At 41.3% G+C, this 14,240-nt stretch overlaps 1 protein-coding gene across 1 annotated transcript in view; it reads left to right on the top strand.

The window, feature by feature from the left end:
• Positions 1-13,952, top strand: part of TRIM44 (tripartite motif containing 44) — an 83,891-nt gene extending 69,939 nt beyond the window's left edge. Inside the window, exons 4-5 of the mRNA XM_056135455.1 lie at positions 13,309-13,328; positions 13,946-13,952. Coding sequence (XP_055991430.1) covers positions 13,309-13,328; positions 13,946-13,952 — 27 coding nt within the window. The remainder of the gene's footprint in view (positions 1-13,308; positions 13,329-13,945) is intronic.
• The last annotated feature ends 288 nt before the right edge of the window (positions 13,953-14,240 follow it).

Here is a 14,240-nt window from a genome sequence, read left to right as displayed (position 1 = left end):
AGGATGAGAACACTATTCGGGTCTCTCAAAGAGGAATCGAAAGAACTATGCTTGGAATATCACGATTCACTCAAATGAGAGATAGAATCCGGAGTTCTGATCTTCGTCAACGCTCAAGAATCAGGGACGCTGTCTCATTTGCCAAGGTGTCAAAAATCAGATGGGCTGGACACGTAATGAGGTTTACAGACAACTGCTGGACTAGAGCCATTACTGATTGGATTCCACGAGACATCAAAAGATCACGTGGACGCCCACCTATAAGATGGTCAGACTTCTTCGTCAAGACCCTAAATGATCGGTTTGAGGATCTACATGTTCCTAAAACGAACAGATACCATTGGGCTACGCTAGCACGCAACCGGGATGAATGGAGACGTTACTGGCACCCGCTCAAATAAATCGATGAATAACGGGGATTAAGTGATTAAGTGATTAAGTGATATTGTACAATAATTAGTGCATCAAAATTAGTTCACTCCTCCATTACCTCGTATGAATTTTTCCTTAACATTGTATTAAATTGTTTTTATATTTCTAAAAATTCTTTGTAAATGTTCTAATTCTGACTCAGTAGTACAGATTTATTTATTTTTTATAAATTTATTTATTGAATCACTGTGAGAACAGTTACAAAGCTTTTGCGTTTAAGTCTTGGTCATACAATAATGAAACACCTGTCCCTTCACCAGTGCACATTTTCCACCACCAAAACCTCCAGTATACTCCCTACCCCAAACCCTCCCCCACCTGTATTACAGATGATTTCCACATTACTCTCTACTTTGATTACATTCAGTATTTTGACATCAGACCCACCATTATTATTTGGAATTTTACCCCAGTACTCACATGTGCCAAAAAAGGCAACATTAGACAATTTGTTTTCTATTACTGACTATGAATAGCATATGATGTCCACAGATGTGCAGTTTTGGAATTCTGAAATCTTAATAATTAAATCTGGAGGGATTTCTGCCCAAAGCCACTGGCTTCTGAGATTTGTTTCTGAGTCTCTGAGATCATGACTTAAGCCACTTGTTGAGTAGCCAGAGGGCCCATTCATGGCTAGCAACTTGGGGTCTCATTGGGGTGGGAGAGGAAAGGGCCGGCCCCACCCCTATCTCATGATGCCTCATTTGTCTCATCACTGCAGGTTCCTACTTGGCTGTCCATCGGCCTCTGGAAAATGGAGGACCTCAAGCCGCCAGGGGGAACAGGTGGTGAATGGGCACCTTTTCACACCTGGGGAGGCCCTGGGTTGGTAATCTAATGTGGCGACCGGACGCATTTCTGCCAAAAGCCACTGGGTTCCGCTATTTGTTTCTGAGTCTCTGGGACCATGACTGAAGCAACTTGTCTTAACAAGTAGCCAGAGAGCCCCTCGATAGTACAGATTTAACCTCTATGTCATTATTTAGTTTATTTTTATTTTTTCCTGTCTTTTACAGCATTATAATGAATATTTTCAGTTTTAAATAATAAATACTTACTTTTGTGGGAATTGATAGGTGTTTTCGTTTTGTTTTATCTTGAGCCACACCCAGTGGTGCTCAGTGCCTACTCTTGGCGCAGTGTTTGGAGGTTTCTTTTGGCAGTGTTTATGGGGTTTTATATGTGGTTCCAGAGATCAAATCCAGACTTTTGCTTGCAAAGCATGACCCCAAGCCCTTTGCATTATCTCTTGTCCAGGTATGGGCATTTTAGGTTTATATTTACCTGACCAAAAATAATGTTTTCTCTATCATTCCTCATTATTGTGTTGCCAGTTTTTAAAATAACTTTGTCAATTTTTCCCCTATATTCATTTATATATTTTATATAATTATTTGCTGAAGTCAAGTATTCAAATTCTTTATTTTTATTTGTATATTTTAAGCATTTCCATCTTTGTCTAATTTTGAAAGAAGAGTGATATAGTGAAATAATCAGAAAAAAATGGCGAAGTCATCATTGCATTAAAACTGATATGTACAATGGGACTATCTTAAACTAAAAAGCTTCTGCACCTCAAAAAAAAAAACAGTGACCAAAATACAAAGTCTACAGAATGGGAAAGGATATTCAGCCAGTACCCAACTGATAAGGGGTTGATATCAAGGATATACAAAGCACTGGTTGTACTCCACAAGAAGAAAACATCCAATCCCATCAAAAAAATGGGGCGACGAAATGAACAGAAACTTTCTCAAAGAAGAAATACGAATGGCTAAAAGGCACGTGAGAAAATGCTCTACATCATTAATCATCAGGGAGATGCAAATCAAAAGAACAATGGGATATCATCTCACACCACAGAGACTGGCCCACATCCAAAAGAACAAAAGCAGCCAATGCTGGCGCAGATGTGGTGAGAAAGGGACTCTCCTTCATTGCTGGTAGGAATGTCTACTGGTTTAGCCCTTTTGGAAAACAGTATGGACGATTCTCAAAAAATTAGAAATTGAGCTCCCATTTGACCCAGCAATACCACTCCTGGGAATATATCCCAGAGAGGTAAAAAAAGTATAGTCGAAGTGACATCTGCACTTGTTTGTTCATTGCAGCACTCTTTACAATAGCTCAAAACTGGAAGAAACCTGAATGCCCAAGAACAGATGACTGGTTAAAGAAACTTTGGCACATCTACACAATGGAGTACTATGTAGCTGTTAGAAAAGATGAAATCATGAAATTTACATACAAGTAGTACTACATGGAAAGTATCATGCTAAGTGAAATGAGTCAGAAAGAGAGGGATAGACATAGAAAGAATACATTCATCTGGGGAACATAAAGTAACCAAAAAGGAGACAAACACCCAAGAGTGGCCAAGATTAGTACCAGGAGTTTTGCTCCATGACTTGGAGGCCAGCCACACATGCTAGGGAAAAAGGGAGCTCAGATAGAGAAGGGAGCACCTTATAAAGGGTGTTGGGAGGATCCTCCCAGGATGGGGGAAGCATGCTGAAAGTAGACTATAGACCAAACATGATTGCCATTCAATGCCTCTTTTGCAAACCACAATACCCAAAAGGAGAGAGAGAACAAAAGGGAATACCCTGCCACAGAGGCAGGGTGGGATACTGGGGCCCGTGGTGGTGGAAAATGGGCACTGGTGGAGGGATGGGTATTTGATCATTGTATAATTGAAACCCAAGTGCAGAGATTTGTAGGTCTACAACTGTACCTCATGGTGTTTCACTAATAAAAATTTTTAAAAAATAAAAAGAAATGTAAAAAAAAAGAAATGTAAAAAAAAAAGAAGGATGAGGAAAGAGAGGCTGATAAAATTTCAGAGCTGAAGTAGTCTGCCAATACGAAGAAGGACAAAAATGACTGTACTTTCAATGCATGTACGCTGGCATAAGATGCATCCATCAAGGACCTGATGGTGCAAGCGCGAAACATCAAGTACAACATCAATGGTCTGACCGAGACGAGGAGGCATCAATCACATCATGCTGTTTTTGACACTGGAGAAGAACTATTCCTCAGAACATGCGACAAAAGAGGCGTCAGTGGTGTCGGTGTCCTTGTCAACACGAACTTGGTCATAAATATTGATTCATTCAAATGCCTAACAACCCGAATTGGACGATTACACTTAAATAGATGTGGCCCGCAGTTTCTGTCTTTGTTGTCTATGCACCAACATCCAATCATGATGAAGGAGAAATTGAGAAGTTCTACATGGAGCTAGAGAAGTTCTATAAAGAAGACCACACTTTCTACAAGATCATTTTTGGTGATTTTAATGACAAGATAGGACTGAGAAGATCAGCCAAAGAACTCCACATTGGGACCCATGGCCTAGAATGGAACAAACAGGTTGAGAGACCGTCTGAGTTCATCATGTCGACTAAGACCATCCATGTTAACTCACAATTCCAGAAGGCTGAATCTAAACGTTGGACATGGGAGTCTCCCGGTGGACAGTTCCACAACAAAAATGACCACATCATATTCAATCGACGGTGTTGCTTGACTGATGTAGCTGTTGTCCCAAAATTCCAAATGGGATCAGTCCACCATCTCCTTTGTGCAGAATTGTACTTCACAGAGTGGGGAGAAAGGGCTGCAAAGTTTAAGAAGAGAACTCCCAGAATGACCACTAACTGGGAGCTCTTTGGCACTATTGCGGCAACATGCCGTCATTGATAACATTGACAAGGAATACGATCGAATGGTTCAGCACCTCCATGATTGCACAAAGAATGCTGCCGAGAGATAGATAGCCACAAAAAGACACCTGTCTTCAAAAACTCTTGAGCCCATTTGCCAACGTGGCTTGGTGCAAGCCTCAGGCAACCACTAGCAACGTCCGAGCTCGCAAAGCAGTGCAGAGAAGCGATGAAGGAAGACCTCAAAGAGAGAAGAGCAGCAGTGCTGGCAGAAGTGGAAAAGCATTCTCAACGCCTGCCTGTCCTTCGCCAACTACAAGACCAAGATGACTGCCCTCCAATGTCTTGATGGATCTATCACATCTTCCAGAAGGGCAATGGAGTTTTCCATGACTTCTACTTGGATGGATCTCTTCGATAGCCATGTCCACCTGCCCACATACCAACTTCTGCAGGATGAATATGTCATTCCCAACGTTCTCCCTTCTGAAATCCGACATGTCATTTCATTGGTAAAGAAGTGAACAGCACTCAGCCCAGACAAGGTCAGACCTGAACACCTGAAGAACTTGCCATCAGTACTCATCAGTACACTGGCTCGGCTCTTCACACACTATCTGTGAAAATGCAAGGTCCTGTGGAAAACCAGCAGGACTATTCTACTGTACAAGAAGGGAGACATTCACGACATTGGCAACTATCGCCCGTTCTGCCAGTTGTCTGTCATCTATAAGCTGTTCACTCAAGTCATCCTGAATAAGATTGGCAGAACACTAGATGAAGGACAACTATGCGAGTAAGCCGGTTTCCGAAAAGGATTCAGCACAATCGACCATATCCACACGATAATCAAGCTCATTGAGGTTTCTCGGGAGTTCAAGATGCTGCTTTGTCTAACGTTCATTGATTTAAAGAAGGCCTTTGATTTTGCTGAGACTGAAGCGGTCATCAAAGCCCTAGCCAAACAGGGCGTTCAAACTCAATACATCAGGATCCTCCATGAGATGTATTGCGGATTCACTACCAGCATCTCACCATTCTATAGGGAGGTGATCATTCATGTCAAAAGAGGGGTTCAGCAAGGTGATACCATTTCACCGAAACTCTTCAGTGCCATCCTTGAGAACATCATGTGACGACTGGAATGGGAAGGAATGGGAGTGAAGATAGATGGTCGGCACCTACACCTCTGCTTTGCTGATGACATTGTTCTAATAGCACCAAACATCAGACAAATAGCACAAATGCTGGCCAACTTCAAGTGTGAGTGTGGAAAGGTCGGACTCCAGCTGAATCTCATGAAGACAATGTTTATGAGAAACTGTCTTGTTCCTGACATTTCATTCGCTCTCAATGGGAGGAACATCTCCGAATGCAACAGTTATGTGTATCTAGGTTGAGAAGTCAACACGACGAATCACCTTGCACTTGAGTTGCGCAGGAGGAAGAGAGCAGTGTGGAACACCTTCAAAAGCGTCGACAAAATAGCTAAGAGGATAAAGAACCTCCAGCTCTGCCACATCTCTTCGATTCCACTGTTCTTCCTGCATTAACATATGCCTCAGAGATCTGGGTCCTACCAAAACAGGATGAGAACACTATTCGGGTCTCCCAAAGAAGAACTGAAAGAGCTATGCTTGGAGTATCATGCTTCACTCAAATAAGAGAAAGAATCTGGAGTTTCTACCTCCATCGACAATCAAGAATTACAGATGCTGTCTCGTTTGCCAAGGCATTGAAAATCAGATGGGCTGGACATGAAATGAGATTTGGAGATGACCGCTGGACTAGAGCCATTATGACTGGATTCCATAGGATGTCAAAAGATCACGTGGCCACCCACCTGTGAGATGGTCAGACTTCTTCATCAAGACCCTGAATGATCGGTTTGAGGCTCTTTGTTTTCCTAGAATGAGCAGACACCATTGTGCTACGCTGGTGCGTGACAGGGACGAATGGAGCCATTGCTAGTTTCATCATTCGAGCAAATCGATGAGTAATAGCACAGCGGTAGGGCGTTTGTCTTGCACACAGCCAACATGGCCGACCCGAGTTCGATTCCTCCGCCCCTCTTGGAGAGCCTGGCAAGCTCCCCATGATGTATTCGATATGCCAGACACAGTAACAACAAAGTCTCCAATGGAGACGTTACTGGGCCCGCTCGAGCCTAAAATGATTTTAATTGAATCACTGTGAGATGTACAGTTACAAAGTTGTTCATGACTGAGTTTCAGTCATTTCAGTCATACAGTGTTCCAATACCCATCTCTTCACCACTGCACATTTCCTGCCACCAGTGTCCCCCCCCCCCAGTTTCCCTCTGCTCCCACAGCCTGCCTGTATAGTAGATACCTCTCTCTCTCTCTCTCACTCTCTCTCTCTGTCTCATTTTCCTTTTGTTCCTTTTAGGCACTGTGGTTTGCATTACTGTTGCTGAAAGGGTAATTTGCATATCACTTTACTTCCTTTCAGCACTGAGCTATTGTCCAGACTGATCATTTCCAACTACCATTATTGTAGTGGCCCCTTCTCTGTCCTAACTGCACTCCCCCTTCCTCTTTGTGGCAAGCTTGATACCATGAAGCTTGGGGGCTTTCTTTCTACTATCTTTGGGTATTATTCACATACTATGGCGGAGGTTCTTTTTGATCACTTGATCACTTGACATCCCGTTGCTTATCGATTTGCTCGAATGGGCGCCAGTAACATCTCCATATGTCCCTGTCACATGCTAGTATAGCCCAAGTGGAGTCTGCTCATTCTAGAAACATGAAGAACCAATCATTCAGGGCCTTGACAAAGAAGTCTGACCATTTCTTTGCTGGGCATCCACGCAATCTTTGACGTCCCATGGAATCCAGTCATTAATGGCTCTAGTCCAGCAGTCGTCTCCAAATCTCATTACATGTCCAGCCCATCTGATTTTCGATGTCGTGGCAAACGAGAGAGTGTCCCTAATTCTTGATCGCCGACAGAGGTCAGAACTCTCGATTCTCTCTCACTTGAGCGAAGCGTGATACTCCAAGCATAGCCGATTCCTCTTTGGGAGATCAAAACAGCATTTTCATCCTGTTTTCATAGGGCCCATGTCTCTGAGGCCTATGTTAATGCAGGAAGAACAGTGGAATTGAAGAGATGTGCCCAGAGCTGGAGGTTCTTCATCCTCTTAGCTATTTCTTCGACGCTCCTGAAGGTGTTCCAAGCTGCTCTCTCCTCCTTCGCAACTCAAGTGCTAGGTCATTCATCATGTTGACTTCTCGACCTAGTTACACATAACTGTTGCATTCAGAGATGTTCATTTCGTTGAGTGTGAAAGGAACATCAGGAATGAGACCGTTTCTTTGTTTTGGCAGTCTAGTTCAGCCTTGAGATTTTATCAGCCTCTCCTTCCTCATCCTTCTTAACGCTGCTGTATTGGTGGCTCTTTCACGGTCAGGGGAATGAGACCCACTGTATTTACTGGTTTTGGCATATAGAATACCCCACTGATAGCTTGCCAGGCTCTGTTGTGCGGGTGGGATATTCTTGGTAGCTTGCCAGGCTCTCGAGAGGGATAGAGGCTTTTAGGGCCGCCTCTATTAGCCTTTGCAGGTGTTCCCATGGTTCAAACCATATTTGAGCCCCATCAGATAAGGTGTGGTAATCTTGGAAGATGGGTATTAAGTGTCTTATGATGTGCAGCCGTGCAGTCCGGAGGCGTCCTGGAGCGTGGTAGTGGCTAGGTAGAAGAGGTAGTGGAGACCATTTTCAGTGAAGTATCATGTGGAAAACACAAAGAACATCTACACTTTCCAGGATTTTTTATATTACACAAGTGGGTGCAATAATTCTATGTTTGTCCTTCTCCCTCTGACTCATTTCACTCAGCATGATACTCTCCATGTTTATCCATGTATAAGCAAATTTTATGACTTCCTATTTTCATAACAGCTGCAGTGTTCCATTGTGTAGATGTACTATAGTTTATCCAGTCATCTATTCTCAGGCACTCAGGTTGTTTCCAGATTCTGGCTATGGTGAATAGTGCTACAAGGAACATAGGAGTGCAGATGTCTTTTCTGCATTGTGTTTTTGGGTCCTAGAGCATATTCCCAGGAGCAGTATTGCAGGGTTGTATAGAGTACAAATTCTAGTTTTTTGAGGATGTCCATATTGTTTCCCAGAAAGGCTGGACCAATCAGCAATCCCACTAGCAGAAAATGTGAGTCCTTTTTTATCTGCATCCCCTCCAGCACTGGTTGTTCTTTTTAATGTCTCTGTGGTGTGAGATGATATCTTATTGTTTTTTGATTTGCATCTCCCTGATAATTAGTGATGTAGAGCACATTTTCTGTGCCTTTTGGCCATTTGCATTTATTTTTTTTTGAGGATGTTTCTGTTCATCTATTCTCTTCATTCTTTGATGGGGTTGAATTATTTTTTCTTGTCAAATTCTGCCAGTGCCTTATATATATTGAAAATTAATCCTTTATCAGATGAGTGTTGGGTAAATATTTTTTCCCATTCTGTGGGCTGTTTTTGTATCCTGGTTTTTGTTTTCCTTAAAGTACAAAAGATTTTTCAACAAAAGTAAAGACAAAAACCATGTGATCATATCAATAGATGCAGAGAAAGCTTTTGACAAGATTCAGCACCTGTTTATGATGAAAACTCTCACCAAAATGGGTTTTGAAGGTACTTTCCTCAAGATAGTCAAAGCCATCTATGACAAACCCCTGGCAAGCACACTCAATGGGGAAAAATTAAGAGCCTTTCCTCTAAAATCAGGTACAAGACAAGGATGCCTATTATCACCAATTCTGTCCAATATAGTACTGGATGTACTTGAAGTAGCAATTAGGCAAGAAAAAGACATTAAAGGCATCCAGATAAGAAAGAAAGAAATCAAGCTCTCACTATTCGCAGATGATATGATACTATATCTCAAGAATCCTAAATCCTCTAAAAGAAACTCCTAGAAACAATAGACTTGTACAGTAAAGTTGTAGGCTGAAAAATCAATGCCCCAAAATCCATGGTCTTCCTATATGCAAATAATGAGACAGAGGAAAGTGACATAAAAAAAAAATCCTGTTCACAATTGTGCCCCAGAAAATCAAATACCTCAGAATCAGCCTAACTAAAGAGGTAAAGGACCTCTACAATAGAAACTACAAAACACTACTCCATGAAATAAAAGAGGACATGAGGAAATGGAAACATATCCCCTGCTCATGGATAGGAAGAATCAACATTGTCAAAATGGCAACACTCCCCAAAGCATTATAGAGATTCAATGCGATTCCTATAAGGATACCCATGAAATTCTTCAAAAAATAGATCAAGCATTCCTAAAATTCATATGAAACAACAAAAATCCACAAATAGCTAAAGCAATTCTTGGGAAAAAGACGTGGGGAGGCATTAACCTCCCCAACATCAAACACTACTACAAAGCAGTGATAATTAAAACAGCATGGTACTTAGAACAAAGGCAGGGCCACAGACCAATGGAACAGGGTGGAATATCCATACATGCAACCCCAAATATATGAACATCTGATCTTTGATAAGGGAGCAAGAAATGTGTAGTGGAGTAAGGAAAGCCTCTTCAACAAATGGTGCTGGCATAACTGGACAACCATATGCAAAAAATGGGCTTAGACCTCGATCTAACACCATGCACAAAAGTCAGATCAAAATGGATTAAAGATCTCAACATCAGGCCCAAAATCCATAAGGTACATTAAAGACAAGGTTTGCAAAACCCTACATGATATTCAGGCTAACGGTATCTTCAAAGAAGACACTCCACTGACCAATCAAGTGGAAACAAAGATAATCAAATGGGACTATGTTAAACTACGAAGCTTCTGCACCTCAAAAGATATAGTGACCAGAATACAAAGACAATCTACAGAATGGGAAAGGATATTCACCCAGTACCCAACTGATAAGGGGTTGATATCAAGGATATACAAAGCACTGGTTGAACTCCACAAGAAGAAAACATCCAACCCCATCAAAAAATGGGATGATGAAATAAACAGAAACTTTCTCAAAGAAGAAATTCGAATGGCTAGAAAGGCACATGAGAAAATGCTCTAATCACTAGTGAGGTGATGAGGGAGATGCAGATCAAAACAACAATGAGATATCATCACACACCACAAAGACTGGCCCACATTCCCGAGAACAAAAGCAACCAGTGCTGGCGCGGATGTGGCGAGACAGGGACTCTCCTTCACTGCTAGGGGGAATGCTTACTGGTTCAGCCCTTTTGGAAAACAGTACGGACGATTCTCAAAAAATTAGAAATTGAGCTCCCATTTGACCCAGCAATAGCACTCCTGGGAATATATCCCGGAGGGGCAAAAAAGTATAGTAGAAGTGACATCTGCACTTCTGTGTTCATTGCTGCGCTGTTCATAATAGCCAAAATCTGGAAAAAACCCGAGTGCCCGAGAACAGATGACTGATTAAAGAAACTTTGGTACATCTACACAATGGAGCACTATGTAGCTGTTAGAAAAGATGAAGTCATGAAATTTACATACAAGTGGTACTACATGGAAAGTATCATGTTAAGCGAAATGAGTCAGAAAAAGAGGGACAGACATAGGAAGATTGCATTCATCTGGGGAATATAAAGTAACAAAATAGGAGACTAACATCCAAGAATAGTCGAGGTTAGTTCCAGGAGGTTCACTCCATGCCTTGGAGGCCAGCCGCACAAGCTAGGTTGATGTTTGCTTCATTGCAACTGTTTGGTAGTGTTTGTGTTTCTTCAATTTCCTGGAAGAGCTTGAAAGGGATTGACAGTAGGTCTGCTTTAAAGCTTGAAAGGATTCACTAGTGAATTCATCTGGGGTTAGGCTTTTGTTTTGGGAAGACTTTTGATTACCATTTTAATTTCCTTGATAGTTATAGGTCTTTTCAAGTATTACAAATCATCTTGATTTAGCCTTGAGAGATTATAGGAGTCCAGGAATTTATCCATTTCTTCTAGGTTCTCTCATTTCACGGCATAAAGATTCTCAAAGTAATCTCTGATGATCCTTTAGATTTCTGTGGGTTTTGTCCCTCCTTCCATTTCTGGTTCGGTTTATTAGGGTTCTCTCTCTTTCTTTGTGAGTCTTGCTACTGGTTTATCAGTCTTGTTTATTTGTTTAAAGAACCAGCTCTTGATTTAATTGATCTTTTGGATTTTTTAATATCAGCTTATTAATTTCTACTTGAAGATTTATTATTTCCCTCATCCTGCCTGCTTTAGGCTTCCTTTGTTGCTCCTTTTCCAGTTTCTTAAGTTGTGCAGTCAAGATACTTATGTGGGTTTGTCCTTCCTGATGAATGCTTGCATAGCAATGAACTTTCCTCTTAATACCCCTCTTACTATATCCTACAAGTTCTGGTAGGTAGTGTCCCCATTCTCATTTGTTCATTTAATTTCCTCTTTGACTTCCTTTGTGACCCACAGATTGTTCAGTAATGAGCTATTTAATTTATAGGTGTTTCTCCATTTCTCTTTGAGATTAACTTATACTGTCAGATACATTATTGTCTGAGAAGATAGTTGATATGATTGCTGTACTCTTTTTTTTTTTTTTTTTTTTTTATTTTTTTTTATTAGTGAAAAACCATGAGGTACAGTTATAGGCTTACAAATTTTGTGCTTGGGTTTCAGTTATACAATGATCAAGTCCCCATACCTCCACCAGTGCCCGTCATCCATCCCCATGGGTCCCAGCATCCCCCCCCTCATCCCCCCCCCCCCGTCCCATCCTGCCTCTGTGGCAGGGTATTCCCCCTTGTTCTCTCTCTCTTCTTTTGGGTACTGTGTTTTGCAAGAGAGGCTTTGAGTGGCAATCATGTTTGGTCTATCGACTACTTTTAGCATGCTTCTCCCACCCTGGGAGGGCCCTCACAACACCCTTCATTTGGTAATCTCTTCTCTATCTGAGCTTCCTTTTCACCTAGAGCCTGTGGCTGGCCTTCCATTCATGGAGCAAAATTCCTGGTACTAATCTCAGCCATTCCTGTGTGTCACTCTCACTTTTTGTTGCTTTATGTTCCCCAGATGAATGCAATCTTTCTGTGTCTATCCCGCTCTTTCTGACTCATTTCGCTTAACATGATACTTTCCATGTAGTACCACTTGTATGTAAATTTCATAACTTCATCTTTTCTAACAGCTACATAGTATTCCATTGTGTAAATGTACCAAAGTTTCTTTAACCAGTCATCTGTTCTTGGGCACTCAGGTTTTTTCCAGATTCTGGCTATTGTAAAGAGTGCTGCAATGAACAAACAATTGCAGATGTCACTTTGACTATACCTTTTTGCCTCTCTGGGATATATTCCCAGGAGTGCTATAGCTGGGTCAAATGGCAGATCAAATTCTAATTTTTTGAGAATCGTCCATACTGTTTTCCAAAAGGGTTGGACCAGCCGGCATTCCCACCAGCAGTGAAGGAGGGTCCCTTTCTCGCCACATCCGCGCCAGCACCGGTTGCTTTTGTTCTTGTGGATGTGGGTGATTGCTGTACTCTTGACTTTGTGGAGATATGTTTTATGTCCTAGTGTGTTTCTTACACATTTTAAAAGAAAAATACCTTGTTTGAAAAATGATATGGATCATTCATCTTTTTTAAGACTACTCTTAAAAAGACTAATCTTAACAACTACCAGGGTCCAAATTAATAAATTAGCCTGCCCAAGGGCAATGGCTAGTAAATAACTGAGCTTAAACCAGAGCCAAGTTTCCTGACTCCCAGTTCAGTGCCGTATTCACCATATTTTAGTTTCTGTGCTCATTTTTGGAGGAAAAATGCTCGACCAAGGCAGAAATGAGTCTTTGCAGCAAACAGCTTGATGCTTTTGGAGGTGGTCAGCTTTGCCTAAGATCTGCTACTATTTTCAGCTCTCAGTTTGCTCAGAACTAAATAGTGCCAGCCATACAAATAAAAAGCAAGGCTATTATTTAGGCCTCCTAGGTCTGTACATTCGTTCTCTGCTTGCAGGGGAAAATTATTAGTTCTTCTCTGCTGGACAGTTTGAACATAGGATTATACTAGCCCTTGTCTTAGCCCTTATACATAAGTCTGCTGGTGTGTCTGTTATAAGAAATGCACAAGCCTTTCTTTCAGGTTGAGAGAAGAGGGAATGAAAGCAACCTAAATCAGTCTCTGCTGATTTCTAATGCTGTTTTTTTCTATTTGTCTTTTAGGGTGATGAGGAAGAACTCAGGTAAGATAACATTACTGCTGCCTGTCTATTCTCAGAATTGATGTAGAATGACATTCGTGGCCTTTTAATGCCCTGTGAAATATGAACAGCCAAGGAACAGCACAGAAAATGGATCTCCATCTTAAGCCAGGGCTTTGAAGATCTTATTTTGTAAGACTCCCATCTCCTTTCCCATCTGTGTCATTTCCTGCCTGTAACCTTCAGATAAAAGTAGACTTTAAAGTACGTAATGACAGCAACTTTGCTTTATTCTTTAGCACATTCTGAATGCCTTGTTAAGAAGAGTAGGTACCATGTTTGAATGGTAATTAGACCATCAGGTGGACTGACTAGATAAACTTTCGCATTATTCTTTCTTGATTAAAATTGGATTTCTTTTATTTAATGGCCTCTAGTTCCAGTACTCTTTATTTCTCACCAATAAAGTCTTTATATCTGACTCAAGACACCTGTACAGTGAAATCCTGGGTCATAGGTTTACAAAACTTTGTTCAGGGAAAAATGCTCCTTTATGCTTCTGCATCACCACACGAAATTTAAAAGTGCATTTATTATTGCCTCAGCCTTGCAGTGAATCTGCCGATCAGGAAATTTTCTTTTCTGACGTTCTGTTTCAGGCATTGAGAACAGGCTCTAGATAGTGCCGCAGTACAATCAAGAAGCATTTGTACAATGTTAAATGCATGGTCCAGATTGGTTCCTACTGACACATATGATCGAGGACTGTTAAGTGTTGGAGGTGATTGGAAAGACCATCCAAGCCACTGCTATTCAAACTTTAATATTAGCAGGATCATCATCTCTGAAATGGGCTTTAAGTAGAATCTCAGTCTATAAAAACAAGGTTTTTAATTGAAGTTGTGAGCCACATATTCTCTCTTTGTTACAATAGATCCTGTGTAACTTCTGCAG

Source organism: Sorex fumeus, unplaced genomic scaffold, assembly GCF_029834395.1.
Source record: "Sorex fumeus unplaced genomic scaffold, SorFum_2.1 ptg000007l, whole genome shotgun sequence".
NCBI lineage: Eukaryota > Metazoa > Chordata > Mammalia > Eulipotyphla > Soricidae > Sorex > Sorex fumeus.
Note: the sequence above shows the minus strand (reverse complement) of the source record. Positions and strands in the feature narration are given on the sequence as shown.